This window comes from Vigna unguiculata, chromosome 8 (assembly GCF_004118075.2).
Source record: "Vigna unguiculata cultivar IT97K-499-35 chromosome 8, ASM411807v1, whole genome shotgun sequence".
NCBI classification, from domain to species: Eukaryota; Viridiplantae; Streptophyta; class Magnoliopsida; order Fabales; family Fabaceae; genus Vigna; species Vigna unguiculata.
The window spans coordinates 20,575,107-20,589,971 of NC_040286.1; the positions used below are offsets into that span (position 1 = coordinate 20,575,107).

Here is a 14,865-nt window from a genome sequence, read left to right on the forward strand (position 1 = left end):
GTTGATGTTAGACTCATGTTGTGAAAGTCCTTTATTATATTGTAATCTTTTGCTCTATGAGCAAACTTTTGGTCATCCGTTGAATCTTTTAATTTTGTTCATGATATCTTGGTGTGCCCAGTCTTTATTCCAGTTTATTCATGGATAACTGTAATGCTTGACACTTAAACTAAATGGCATTACTCTTTATATTATATTGTATATGATATTTCATTTAATTAAGGTTATATATTAAATGAGATGTTACATAAGGAGCCGACCCACTTAATCCGTAACCAAGGTCTGCCATTGGTTCCTATATATAAATTTTTTGCAAAGGTTTGTCCAAAGAAAATTATCATATAGATGAATCAACATTCGGTAACTGGAAATTTTGATGCAACATGTCACAACTACATATTTAAAACAATGTTTGAAACAAAAAATATCATAAATATTATCATTTTTCTTCAAATTTTTAAATGTAATAGTTATTTAAGTTTGATATATAACAAAACCAATGTTTTTAGTTATACTTTAAAACAATAAAAGTATATTATATGAATATATTATATAATTTAATAAATAATGTGAAAAAAAAGGAGGGGGCCCACGACCCCCTTAGTCCCTAAGGGAGATCCGCCATTCCAATATCAAGAAAATTATCATGTAGATGAATCAACATCCAGTAAAACTGAAAATTTTGATGCAATGTCATAACTACATAATTCTTGTTTAAAACAAGATTATTTCAGTAACAATAAAATGCCTACAATTAAAGGTTCATACAAGTCTCATTTGGTAATTCTATCGCTGTTGCAGTTTATTTTCGTCTCAGTCCATGATCATTATCATAGGCAAAAATAAACTTTATTGGTCTCGTCCTATGCCAATCACCAGCGATTTTATTTTTACACCACAAATGGATTTACTATTAAATTAAATCCATACTCTAAGGTTCGATCATGCACTTTTGCTTTCCATTTTAGCAATGTACTGTGAAGAAATCTTTCTGTATAAATCACCTTTGCACACCAATGATATATCTTCAGGAGTCAACTTCAATTTACCTCTGCTCAAATAATGTCGATCAACTTTTCTGCATTTAAACAATTCAAATATTCTTGGTTAACTATTCCAATTAATTAGAACGCTGAAAACTAAATTTGCTTCATAACATGTACCTTCGTTTTCTCGTATTTTCTGAATCATGTGAAATGCGAAAACCTTCAGAAATTGAGATTTGGCGTAGTGAAGATATATATTCACTTAATGCAAGACCTCTCACTGACAAGGATGATAATGCTGGCATCATGGACCGGATCACGCTGGAAAAAGATGTTCTGTTTTCATCATATTTCCACATTAGCAAATCGCTAAGATAATAAGTTCCAGATAGTTGTGGAATTGTTTGCACTAACAATTCAAATTATGGAAAAAGATAAACATCTAGTATAGTCCCAACATTCATCCAATACCCCTTAAGATGCATGCATAGTATTGTATTCCGATACTCCAATACCCTTGTATCACTTAAGAGTTCATACCAAAGGTAAATACATTTCTTTCTTCAATCTTTAAAGTATTTTTTAAAGATAAATTTGTAAAAAAGTTTCACACTCAAAAAGGATAATATATTAGATGCAGTGATTAATGATTAAGAAGATTCATTGAACACTTATAAATGAAAAAAAAAAGTATAAAAAGTTATAAAAAAATACTATGGATGTTGTGAGGGTAAAATGGTGGTATGTTCATCACTACTCTAAAATTAAGTCATGGAATACCTACTTGGTATCATTTGTCAGGTCATTCATCTTCAATAGCTTATTGTCATATATGTTGGTACTTTTTATTTGGTCTTGTCTAGACAATTTTCCCAGTGCCATAACATTAGTAGTGCTAGCCAACATCTCTGAGATTAGATCTACCTCGTTCTCATAACCAAACTTGGATCCTACATCTGATATATGTTTGGCATAAAAAGAAAAACCATGTACAGCAACTGTAGACATCATCATTTGCTCATCATACCAACTCTTTGTGGCTTCTTCAAAAAGTGTCATCGAAGGCTCCATCATACCCTACACATTATTGTCATAATTAAGGTGTCGGTACAATATAAACGAAGAAAAGCACATTTTAAAACACTTACACATTGTTTTGGTTGGTGATCACGAAACAATAAGTCAGCTTCAGAAATTAGATCGGTCAGCCCACTAGTAAGTTTAAGAACTTGAATAACATTTTGTTGTTCTTGGTCGTCATCCTGTCCTAAATCCTTTCGACATGTACGAAGTTCCCTCCACAATTCTTGTACCATATCCATTGGTATCGATGGACTAGAGTCAAAAGACTTTGAGTTTGATGTAGAATCAATATGACTGCACGCATCTATGGCATTACTCACAGTTGTGGTTTTTGTATTCCCATCTCTGAAATTTTGCACAACTGCTTTTGTAAAAGAAGATTCTAGAATTTCAGGATTTGCAAATGGATAAGAATTTGGTGGCAATTTGTCTGAGGATTGACAAAAAGTGAAAGTGGTCGGTGTCAGCTCATTATCAAGAGAAGATCCTTCTACTGAACCAGACACTGGTCCAGTCATTGGCTTTATTCCACTTTGAATTGCTGCCTCAGGAACGGATATTGATCCATGTAAACTCGATGCATAAAATGATTTATACGTTTCATTTAAGCATGCATCATAAGTAGTTTCTCTTTCCAAAATTGAACTAACCGGTTTGGAAAATGATGAACTTAGATAGGCTTGATTCATTTGAAACTTAAAGAGATAGTCACTGTTGCTTTCAAGGGAATGTCTCTTGTAAACTTCCTCATGAACGTCTGAAGAGGATGTTACCGGGGATCCAGAGCAGTTTGAAAATTCAGAAATAGCACTTTGTTGACTTTCAAACCCATTGCAGTCTGCAAGAGATCTCTTGATTCTCTTCACCTTATCTTTCTTTTCATTTATGTCTAGCTCTTGGTTAACTAACACCTGCAAATACGAGTTTTCATCCATTGTGGCTATTGACTTAGCAACTTCCTTCTCAATGAGTTGGGACAACTCTGAGGGAAAATTCCAGGGTAGTATCTTTGGTATAATGTGGTGACAAGCCTCAACATCAAAAGGAAGCATACCATACACCTTTCCCACTTTCCTGTCTGAACAGTAAATAATTAATATGAAAATGTTAGGTTAGGTTGCATTATTAGCCAATATTAACGAAGAAGGAATATTTTGAGAGTGAATAAATAAATAAATAACAGTGCAACTGATGTTGGTTTGCCCTGATGAATCAATTTCAAAACAGCTCATCCCTATCTCTAGAGAGGAGTATATTTTTAAGATGATCTATCTTCTCTAACCTTTTATATCTTTCCTAAAATAATCAATAAATAATATAATAACAAGATTTCTTCGTACGTTCTACAAGCTATTGCTAACACAGATGAAAAAATAGTAGGTCTTAATATGAGAGCATCAATGCACACATTAAGTCCAAATTTGAACAACTATTATTTTCTTACAAGTCAAAAGCATACAGACATGCAACAAAAGGGCTTTGTAATGCACCTTCGCTATACTTTTTACTTTGGCACCAGAAGTGAAGTTGCATAATAGTTTTCCGAATATCTCCATCACAAGACTGGATAATTTTTTTCAGTAGGAGAGGATTGATATTGACTTCTTCTGTGACGCAAACCTGCAGGTTATCCATAGATGTATAATTTCAGGTTCAGTTTTCCCAGCTTTGAGGGTTGAAATATAGAAATCCTAGAGCACATACCTTTTCTATATGGCGAAGTAACTCATCTGGCAATGGATATGAGAAAGAAACATGTAGTCTTTCAAAACTTTTTGGTAGGCCACCACAATTTCCTAATTTTAAAAAATTGCATTGTCATAAATATGAACACATAAAAGCTATAGATTGGGCAAAGATACATTATTTAACAAGTCATCTCACTGTTGCTGGTGAATATAATAGGCCATTTTTCTGTGGCCGAGAAGTGTTGTCGTATGGCAGTGATACAACCACGATCTTCAGGAAATATAATGTCCACATCCTCAACTAGAATTAAAGTTGGGCGAGCTTCAACAGAACGAGGAAGCAACCACCTGCCAATATAAAGACAGATAATTACTTGATTTTGGAAGAACCACCTATGACAAAATGCTTTTATATGTACAGAATATAGTTTTGTCTTGTCTACAATATATATATTCCTTTGAAAAAATTAAATGATGTGCTCATTACCTGTGAAAGAAAAAAGATTCTCAAACAAAATAACACTCAAATAAGTCAACAAAATATTGAAAGAAAGTAACAGCACTATAAGATAAAGTATGGTCAGATAAAATAACACAACAACAGAAGTTCAGTAACAATAATTTGTAAGGACAGATTAATAAACCTTGTGATTTTTCCTGCATCAGGTTCTTCTAGTTTATTCTTGATATCAGTGATAGCAGTTCCATCTCGACAACTTGATGCATTGATCTGTTGTGACATGAGAGACAAACTTTGATTTTTTTTTTTGTAGTGATTATATTTTTACATATGCTGAATGAAAAACACCCACTTGAATATTTAAGATAATAATATTTTAATAATATTTATTTTATTTTTTAATTTGAAATTCTAATACATACATATTATTGTATTATTAAATTAGTAAATTCACAGTTGTAAGATGGATTTTTTTAAACGGGTGTCAAAGTAATATTTCCCTTTTTTTTCCAGATACATTAACAGAATTACATATTTGTAAAAGCAAAGAAAGTTTTAAGAAGTGACAACTAGAAGATATTACAAAAAGCTTCTCATGTAGGAGTGAGGAGGTACATCCCACATCTGTTTCTCAAAAACGTCTTATTATTGGAAACTTGCTGAAACATTCACAGTTGTGGATTGTCTAGTGTTTCTCTACTATGCACAAGGACAGGATAGACAGAGTGAAATTAAATGATGTTGTTAACAAGGTCATCATGATTTGAAGCTTGTTTAGATTTCCAAATTAATCATCTCTAATTTCTTAATTTTGTGTTTGTTTTGTGGTTACCAGTTAAGGTTTCTACTTTGTTTTCCTTGGTTTACATTAGAGGATTACCTATCCTCTCTTGTAAGTGAGGATACAAGCAAGTTATCAATGTAAAACATAAATATTCAAAGGTATACTTCTAAACAGTGATATACCTCTACAACTTTAAACCCTAGCTCTTGGGCACAAACATAGACAGCTGCAGACTTGCCACTCTGCAAGGTCACAAAACAAAGTTTACATTATATCCAAGAACATATAGATGATGATAATTATCTACAACCAAGTTGAATGCATTTATGTCAGCATTCTCTTAGTTACAAAAGGGAAATAGATTTAATTCATGTACCTTCAATCAAAATATATCAAGAATAAAAAAAATAAAAACCACTTCTTAAAACTGCCATGATAACCAGAAGAAAAATAAATGACAACTTTTCATGATCATTACTGTGCATAATTGAACAAAGGACAACAATATTATTCTTACCAAGTCAAGAAAATTGTGGTGGAAGAAACAATGAAAAAGTTTGGATTTTATATACATTCACTCAATCAAAATCCAAAGAGCAGAGAGAATGAAGAGTTGTTGATAACCTAAATACTGATGTTAAGAGAAATAACACAAACAAGTAAAGAGTAAAGGAGTCAGTAACTGCTGCTTTTTTGTTGCATCATACACAAACCTCTCCTAATTTCATAATCCTACGGAAAACGTCAACCAATTTATAACTATGCATGCTACATTTAAATTCATACAAAATCTCCTTCTATCTTAAAATATTTATTACAGGATCAAAATGGTGCATGCATGCATCCATGATCAGAAAGAAAACTCCAGGGAGTTTTTTGGTGACAGCAGAATGATGCAACCTGTGTCATTTTTGTTAACACCTTGGCAAGAAATTTGTCATTAAGTTTCTCAAATATGACTGATACTAAAAATGAATGCAAACACACAGAAAAAGTGTGGTTGCAATTTCCTGATACAGAAACTCATGTATAGATATATTAGAACTACAACTTTGAAGAACAAAAACAACATTATGGGAAGAATAGTAAAGTCAGTTATAACTCACGGTTAGGAAGAACTAAGAGAAAGATCACTTCTAACCCACAGTTACCCTTTTATACTACGAAGGGTTACAATTAAATAAATCCTTGTGTAATATAATCAACAATTGGAACTAATATATAAATTCTTAAATTTCTGAAGTTTAATAATAAGTAACAATATAAAAATAAATAGAAACAAGGTCTTCTGATACTTATGACTAGACTAAGTCATTTTCATTCTCTATTTCACCTGACCGTCACATGGTGAGGCGGTTCTTAGTGTTATGATCGAGGGGTCATAACCCTTAAATATTTTTAAAAATTTTACAATTATAATGTAGTATATTATATTAGTAAAAATTAAATTAAATAATTTTTATTTTTTTAATAAAATATAATATTTAATGTTAATAAATAATAAAATATAACATTAAATACAATAAAAATAAATAAATTTATTAAGATATTTTTATGTTTTCTCGTATCTTTTAAATTTTTCAAATATTCTCACATTCACATGTTTTTTTTTTCGAAAAAGATATATAGAAAAGACATAAACTAATTTTTTCTATATTTCTCATATATTTTATTTTATATTCTTACTCTCACATATAGAAAATAAGACACAAACTCATTTTTTCTATATTTCTCGTATATTTTATTCATATCACATATTTTCTTTTGTTTGGAAGAAAATTAAGAAGTTAAATACAAATTCATTCTTTTCGTATATTCTATTGTTCTATTATTTTATTAATGAAGATAAAAAAGAACTCTTTTATCTGACTTGATATGAAATGTTAATTTAATAAATAGTATTTTTTAATTTTAAAAGATTTTTCTATATAGTTACTAGTAATACGTTATATATTATGTATTTTTTCATAATTTTGATTATCACAAATTTTTATCTTAATAATTACATCTTTCCATCTTTAATTAGATTTTAATAAATTATTTTTTACTTTTAAACTTATTATTAAAATAAGTAAATAGATAAAGAATAAAAAAATATATTCAATATACCTATTAAAACAAAATAGATTCCTACTGATCACCTATTAAATTATGTTTTCAACCATGCAAAGAATTATCTAAGTTATAGATTTGACAAAATATAGTTTCACTTACCCCACTTGGTCCTGTAATCAAGAGAACACTCTGCACGTGACCCTCATCTATATTTTCTGGAGCATGGTCAAGTGTATCGTCTTGTTGACCCTTCTTAGAGGACCTTTTTCTGCACTGAGAAGGTTTTCTTTGACATTCCTTAGAGGAACTTTTTGTGCATTGAGAAGGTCTTTTATGCCAAAGATGTAACCAGTAACGCAAGAAATTCATAGCCTCTTCATTTCCACACACCTAAGACAAAGTCATGCAACATAAACCACTCTATTCAGGAACTACAAACATGCAACTATTATGACTTTGTGCATGCTTTGTATTATGTTAAGAAGAATATCATTATGAACCAGAAGAAATGTTGACCTCAGAGACGGTTTTTGGCTTGTACTTGTCTGTCCATAAGCTGATGTTACCTTCACAACTATGGTAGTAAGACCCCATACTGCAAGGCAAGAAATGGATCATGAAAAAAGTTTGCTAATGGGACATGTGGCATAAGTGACAGAAAAAATGAAGTTGCACAATTCTCAAATGCTAAGTCACATATGAATAAAAATGGATATGAGAAAAATCGGAGTACATTAGATCAAACTTAGTTTATTAGTTTAAAAGATTAGATATGAGAAGAAGACAACAGAAATAAATTTCTCAAATTAGTACACAATATCTATCAAGATGTAAACACCCAAAATAATTTCACATCCACCTTGTTTTAATTTTAGTAGTCACAAATAAACCAATTGATTAGGGTTTACACGGTTTACAGAATCAAAGGGTCAAAATTCAATAAATATAGTTTGGCAGCAGCCAAAATAAAAAACTAACCTAAGAAAAGAATGCAATTTATTAAGAAAAGAAGTAATTAATAGCACCCATGTCATAAAGATCATAAAGGAGATGTGCATGACATAAACATAAAATAAATAAAAAAAATCAAAGTAAAATGTACACATATGCATCAACTTAAGAACAACACAAAAATATCACTGGTAAAATGTGCATATATTATCAGCACAAAAATATTTGATTTTGCTCATGCTCGTCTTAACCTTGCTTGAAGAAATTCACTCTGCGGTTCAATATCCTGTTTTCTGAAAATGTCCTTGTGTCCTGAGAAAGTATTTTCATTCACCTCCAACCCCAGATCCTGAAAAATAGTGTTGGCAATGGTTATAAATAATTTTCCCAGAGGTATAAGACTGTTTCCATCTAAACTAAGTGATTACATAAAACTATAGACGGAAGAAGAAGAGTTATGTACCACATCGACATCTTCTGACTTCAAAAGACACTTAGCTTTCTCTAAGACTACTGAATTTGGGGATGATATTTCCAGCTTACTATTACTATCTGGCTGTGTAGAAAGTTGGCTTGGACAACACATTACATTCTCAGGCATAGAAGCACTTGAGAATTTCGAAATGCTACTTATGTTATCAAAATTTAAGGATTCAACCGAACCATCCATAAAAGATAAATTTGAACCCTGTGTACCAAAAGATGCAACTGTGGTCTTGTCCAAAAATGTCCAGTCACCCCAGTCGATGGGTGAGGCATTATCCTGCATTGACAAGAGAAAATTGCAACATCTAAAATTCAGAGAACAAAAATATACAAATCTTTGATAATTTTATCATTAAAAGAAATTTGTTATCATTAAGAGGTGCGATTGAATGGAAAAAAAGAATGATAGACTGAACAAAGAAACATAGTTGAACCAATTGACAGTTTTGGTGAACAAATTTTAAAATGTTCAGTATACATTTGAAAGATATTTTTCATAATTTTTAACTTCAATTACAATTCAGTTGGATTTAGACTAATTTTGAAGCTAACATATTGAGTTAAGATTTCATTGAAATTAGTTAAATTTGTTCGATTTGATTGAGTTTGATACCAGTTAAAACTTTGAACAAATTCAGTTAAAGTTGGATTGTGGAACCTGAACATCTTCAAATACATGACAGGAACTACTAATTCCTTTTCCTTTCCTTCTAGCCAATAAAGCTTGTCGCCGCTGTCGTTCGTTATCCTCTTTCCACAAGGTAAAAAAGGGATGTATTCTCCTTCCAGCGTACACCTTCTTATCAATCTGATTCCATTCCAGAAAATAAACTACATATCAGATCACACTTATTTCAATGCACCCACATCTCACATAATTAATATTTTAACAGATATCACTATTGCATGCAACTCAAGAACAAAACAATAAAAAGAACTCAAGATTCACAGTTACAAAGAAGGACTTTAACCTCCGCAGACAGCTTTGCCTCCAACCTCAGATCAAACTTGTAAGCAGATCCTGCTGAAGCAACTTCTGATTCAGTTTTGTTAGGTGTTTTATTCGGCGGCGTGCTCTTCTTCTTCTTCGGCGTGCTCTTCTTCTTCGGCGTGCTATTCTTCTTCGGTCTGTTATTCTTCACCGGTGTAGTATTCTGCTCCAGAAAAAACATAAAACAAAAAATTCTCTCACTTTTCACATTCTCTTCTCAAATCTCAAATTCAATTTTCAATGTTGAATAAACACTTGCACCCATCAACAAATAGCTCTAGATCAGTGACATGCAATATCAAATCACTCTAATTCAGCTACATGCAAAGCCATAGTTGATTACAGTAGCTAGTTCTACCTTGGATGCTCTTTTTCTTGGGATGAGTTTCGCCGAAGAATCCATCTTGGATTGGAGCTTTGACACGAAGGAGACCGGGTTTCTACTTTTTGCATGCGTCTGCTTAATTATTAGGTAGTTGGTGATTGAATGAATGAGGGTTTTCAAGAAAAGTAATGGTATTTATTTAATGGAATGTAACAGAAAACAAAAACTTTTTTATTTAAGTCAAATAATGTTGAAATATTAATTAATAATAGCTAGGATCCAAAGAATTTACTTTTGAGATTCTAAAATGCAATTGAATTTGTATTTCATAATATATTAATCCAATTGTGTTTCATAAAATGATATATTTACTGTTGAGATTTTAAAATCCAAATAATATATTGATAAATTTTAAAATTAAAATTAAATATGTATTACAATCATAAATATTTTTTCTGGTAATTACAAATAATATATTAATAAACTTTTAAAACTAAAATTAAACATGTTTTACAATCTTAACTATTTTTCTGGTAATTATAATATTTAAAAAATTTAAATATAATTTATTGTCGGGAGATAACGTTTCTAATTTTTTTAAAAAATTATACACTTTTAAAGTTTTAAAAAATTATAAATTTTTAGTACTTTTATTTCAAGTTATCTTCTTAATCTCTCAATTAAAATATTATTTTAAATTATTTCAACTTTTTTGCTTAAGGAGATTCACAAGTCACAAGATGATAGTTGGTTAAAATTCATCTTACTTTGATTCTAGCTATCTGATAGTTGTAATTGAGGATTAAATTTAAATATGCTATGGCAAATATTATCTACTATCAATCATTTATTATAAATAAATTAAATAACTATATCAAATAAAAGTGTTTCCAAAAATCATTCTTTAATGAGATTATTCTTAAATATCTTATTCCATGATTATCTCTTCCAAGACAACTCCTTTAACTTGTAGACTTATTATTTCATCTTCATTCTAGATCAGTTCCAATATTTTCAAAAAGATATCAATTATTAAAATAACATTGTTCCTTAAATCTTATACGTGTTCAAAATATTTATTTATTATAATTTCTAATTATATTATAATTTTATATTCAGAGTATTTATTTATTATAAAATGTAGATTTAATTATTTAAAATAAATATTTATCTCAAATAATTTTCACATACTAAATTACTAGTTTTATAAAATAGTGTGCCAAAAAATAATTTTTAAGAGTCACTAAACTAAAACTAGACAAATATTCTTATTTTTTTATAATTATTTCTTAACAAGTTACCTATAACTAATATTTTTAAATAGTAATTATGTACTAAATAACAATTTCCCTCAATAAAATGTATAAGAAGCAATAGATAGGTCCATAAAAGAATTTTGATAATATTTACATATCTATAATTTTCCTATGTTGAACATATATGAACCATTTTGTCATTATGAGTTAATAAGATTGGAAGTATAATAAATAAGTACAAACATGTTATAAGTTCTTTAAAGTTTGTCTATTATATATATATATATATATATATATATATATATATATATATATATATATATATATATATATATATAGATATATATATATATATATATATATTATTGAGGTGAAAAATATCTAAATATTTTCATTTTCAAACTTTCACGACTTCAACCACTCTTTAGCTTAGCAATTTCAGCTTCCAATATAAAATCCTTAGCTCAATGACATTAATAATTCATGCAAAGTAATGAGATCATGAAGAACTTTTTCTACCATTTGAAGTCTTTATTTAACATTAATTTTAAATATAAAGAAATATTAATTATAACAAAGTGAAAATCTGAATAAAACTTATAAAATTAAAAAAAAAATATTTGTTCATATTGTTGAAGGTTACATATAACTAGTTTGTATTAATGTAAACCAAATTTGGATTACATATTGTTTCTCTTTGTAAATAGTTAATAGTTCTACTAATCAACAAAGATCGATTACAAGTATTACTATTTTTTATTTTCTCAAGTTTTTTCAAATTTTATTTTCAACTTGCGTGAACAAATCTTTGTACCATCAACAAATACCTTTAAGTGTCATCACAAAACTAATTGAAATCACTCTAATTCAGTTACAACAATAACTAAGAATGATAAAAAAGTTCTTTGATGTAGGATGTAAGACCCAAAATTTTCTGTCCTTATATTTAAGGGCTGCCCTAAATCTAATTGGGCCTAAGGGCTGGCCCATGAGGAGCCAAAGATCCTAAACCAACCTAACACTCTCACTCCCATCTCACTTTCAGAAAACATCAGTCCTCAAACCCCTTCGTTCTCAACACAAGCTCTGTTGGGGTTTGATCTTTAGCCTTCGTCAAGTTTGCTCAAGCTCTTTCGACTCCACGTAAGTTGCCCCTTAGCTCATACTAGATCTCTCCTAGTCTTATTTTCGTGTTTACTCTGAGGCTCATCTCAATGCCCTTGTTCTGTTCCATTCTTCTATGTTTCCAGCTCACTAAGTCGTTCCCGCAACTGTAGTGCTCACTGTTTGTGTATACGAGTCATTTGGATAGCTCTTTCTAAGTAAGGGAAGTTAGGGCATTTGTTTTAAATGATTTTTGGCCTATTCTTGGTTCTGTTTGGTGTTGTAAGGAGTGGTGCTTAAATCCCAGGACTGCGCTTATGTATTATCCTGTGTAACACTACCTCTAATTATGATTATAAATTAAATGGGGTGTTACATTAATGGTATCAGAGCAGTTCATCCTTAGGATGACCTACGGTTGTGGGTTTGTCATGCCCCGCGGGCATAAGTGGTCATGTCTAGTCAAGTTTATCAATGAAACCAAAAATTTTTAGAACAGAAAACACCTTGATTAAATGATGAGGATGCACACTCATGACTAAATTAAAGGTTGTTTTCCTTTCCCAATTCTAATAGTTTGGGAGAGAAGAGTGACAAACAAGAGGGTTGGTTGTCCATAAGTGATAGAGTGTTACTTTGTATGATCTAGTTTGTCTTGCTGCGCCTCTGTGCCTTATGTATAGTGTCTACAGAGATAAGAGAATGCAGATTCAATGTCAACTTGGTCTGCTCACCTTTATAAGCGTTGAATGGGGTCTCTAAGACGACGTCTTGCCTCAGAGATAGGGAGTCGATGTATGACGTATATAATTGAGCAAGGAAAGCCAAGTTTTGGGCTAATAAACCAGAAAAGATGCTAGAGTTCACAAAATAACGTTTGGTCAGAGGGAGCTTTAAGGATAGATTCTCGGAAACCGATACTACAATTTTTCTAAAAGGAGTTGAATCAAAAGATTAAGAACACTGAAAGGTATCAGTGCATGCAAGTGCCACATCGTTTGAGGAAAATCAACCTGATTCTACATCTTGACAATGTTGAAGTTCAGAGTCATGCAAATGCATACAGTGTTAGGAGAAGTGACATTGAATATAGTCATATGGTCACACCTACTGCTTCTTGGAGTAGTGGAAGAGGACCAATTGGCAAATTCTAGGCTGCAGAAAGTGGAGAGATTGCTTAGCAACGAGCAAGCTAAGAAAGGAAGAGACTGTGAAGTGCGAAAAGATGGCAAACCTCTAGTGAGAGGCTGAGATGGATAAGAGGTTCATACTAGAATTAACAGTCAGCAGGTGGAGAAGGGTCTTTTCAACTTTGTTAGCGGGAAGTTTCAAGGAAAAGTAGTTCCCATGAGCAAGACATTTGACCTTGGGTATAAAGTGGAAGGTTTCACGCACCAGAAGGAAGGGCACACCTTTAAAGGTTATTCTCGTATGGAAGGACAACCCAACTGATGTCGGAGCACAATGATAGAGGGAATGAAAAAAAAAAGTTTTGAGTAGTTGACATGGTGTCTACGATGGTTGATGCTAAAGTAGTTAGCACGAATAAATCTCATCTAGAGATGCACCTTACGAAGTGATGCTTGGACTAAGAGTCAGTTTTCTTGGGATCATGTACTTCTTGATGTCGTCAGTATGGTAAAGGAATCATGGTTGCCTTTAGGAAGGGGCTGAGGTTGAGATGATGGTTTTGCTAAAATTACGACCAAGTGGAGACTCACTCGGGTGTGTGGTGCCTTCGTAGTGATCAAAGCATTTAAATTCAAAGACAAGCTGAAAGGTGAGGGCAGGGTGTCATGTGAATCAAAGTTATACGACAAAGGCAAGCGAAAAATAGACGCAAGGAATCTTAGTGGTAGAACAGTTATAGATTTGTTCTAAAGTAAACATTAAGATTTTCGCTTTGGAGTGGTGAAGTTCCCTTTTCCATTTGGGTCTGAAGTCGAACTTGTGCTGACAGTTTCTAATTGGAGGCTTTATGCTAGGATTGTGAAGTAAGAGAAACAAGTGAAAGAGTTGTTGGAGACATAATGGTATAAACTCAGTATAATCACTAGGATGACTATGAGTTTGGTGAATCTTTAAAATGAAGTTGTGGTGTGTCAAGCCATTCAAGAAGAGTATTGACTAAGGTTGGAGTGACTAATAAGGAATATGGTTTGAAAAGGACAGATACATTGTTGAGAAAATGGAATGTTAAGGCTATCAAAAGAGGAGTTTAAAGGGTTCTACAAGTCTTATAGGGGTCTCGAGGAAAATTTCTCAATGACAATTCTTCCTTGTCATGGCGGACATGAAAGGATCATTATTTTAAGTAAACAAACAAGTGAGCTTGGGTATTGATCAAAGTAGCGCAACGGGATGGTGGCAGATGATGCTTAGAAATGGTAAGAGGTGCGCGAGAAGAACTATCTTATTCAAGACCTAGAGATCACTACGAAGACCAATTCTTTAAAAACATCAAAGGTTTCATCCTTGTGAGTATCGTGTAAAAGTGTGCAATGATCATTCAGAGTTGGAAGTGTAGGGTTGCACTGAGGAAGTTGGACCAAGGAAATGAGAGGTGGTTGAATTATGTTTTCAAGTTAGGGTACCAACCTTGAAGTAAGGAAGTAAAAAGAGAATTCAAGATCTGGCTTGACATGGTAAGGGTTGGTGGAGAAGTAAGTGTCTAAGTCGGGAGGAAGAGATGTGAA

General features: G+C 31.6%; 1 protein-coding gene across 2 annotated transcripts; it reads right to left on the bottom strand.

The window, feature by feature from the left end:
- Positions 1–696: 696 nt before the first annotated feature.
- Positions 697–9,959, bottom strand: LOC114193822. 2 transcript variants are annotated; one of them, XM_028083766.1, is made up of 16 exons: positions 9,843–9,959; positions 9,465–9,647; positions 9,152–9,301; positions 8,471–8,770; positions 8,259–8,356; positions 7,573–7,651; positions 7,216–7,446; positions 5,184–5,243; positions 4,402–4,487; positions 3,954–4,105; positions 3,774–3,865; positions 3,560–3,689; positions 2,135–3,147; positions 1,771–2,063; positions 1,164–1,307; positions 697–1,078 (listed from the first exon to the last, which is right to left on the bottom strand). In XM_028083766.1, the coding sequence occupies exons 1-16, from the start codon at positions 9,885–9,887 to the stop codon at positions 943–945; spliced, it is 3,192 nt and encodes a 1,063-aa protein (XP_027939567.1). In that variant the 5' UTR covers positions 9,888–9,959; the 3' UTR covers positions 697–942. The 2 variants fall into 2 exon arrangements, with proteins under 2 accessions (XP_027939567.1, XP_027939566.1); XM_028083765.1 differs by having other exon boundaries at positions 1,164–1,322.
- Positions 9,960–14,865: the final 4,906 nt, after the last annotated feature.

Excerpts from the sequence above, each read along its gene's own strand:
- LOC114193822 (XM_028083765.1), bottom strand. The coding sequence starts at position 9,887 with ATGGATTCTTCGGCGAAACTCATCCCAAGAAAAAGAGCATCCAAG. Across the intron at positions 7,447-7,572 it reads AGCCAAAAACCGTCTCTGAG|GTGTGTGGAAATGAAGAGGC; the intron begins GTCAACATTTCT and ends ACTTTGTCTTAG. Across the intron at positions 4,488-5,183 it reads TAGGGTTTAAAGTTGTAGAG|ATCAATGCATCAAGTTGTCG; the intron begins GTATATCACTGT and ends ATGTCACAACAG.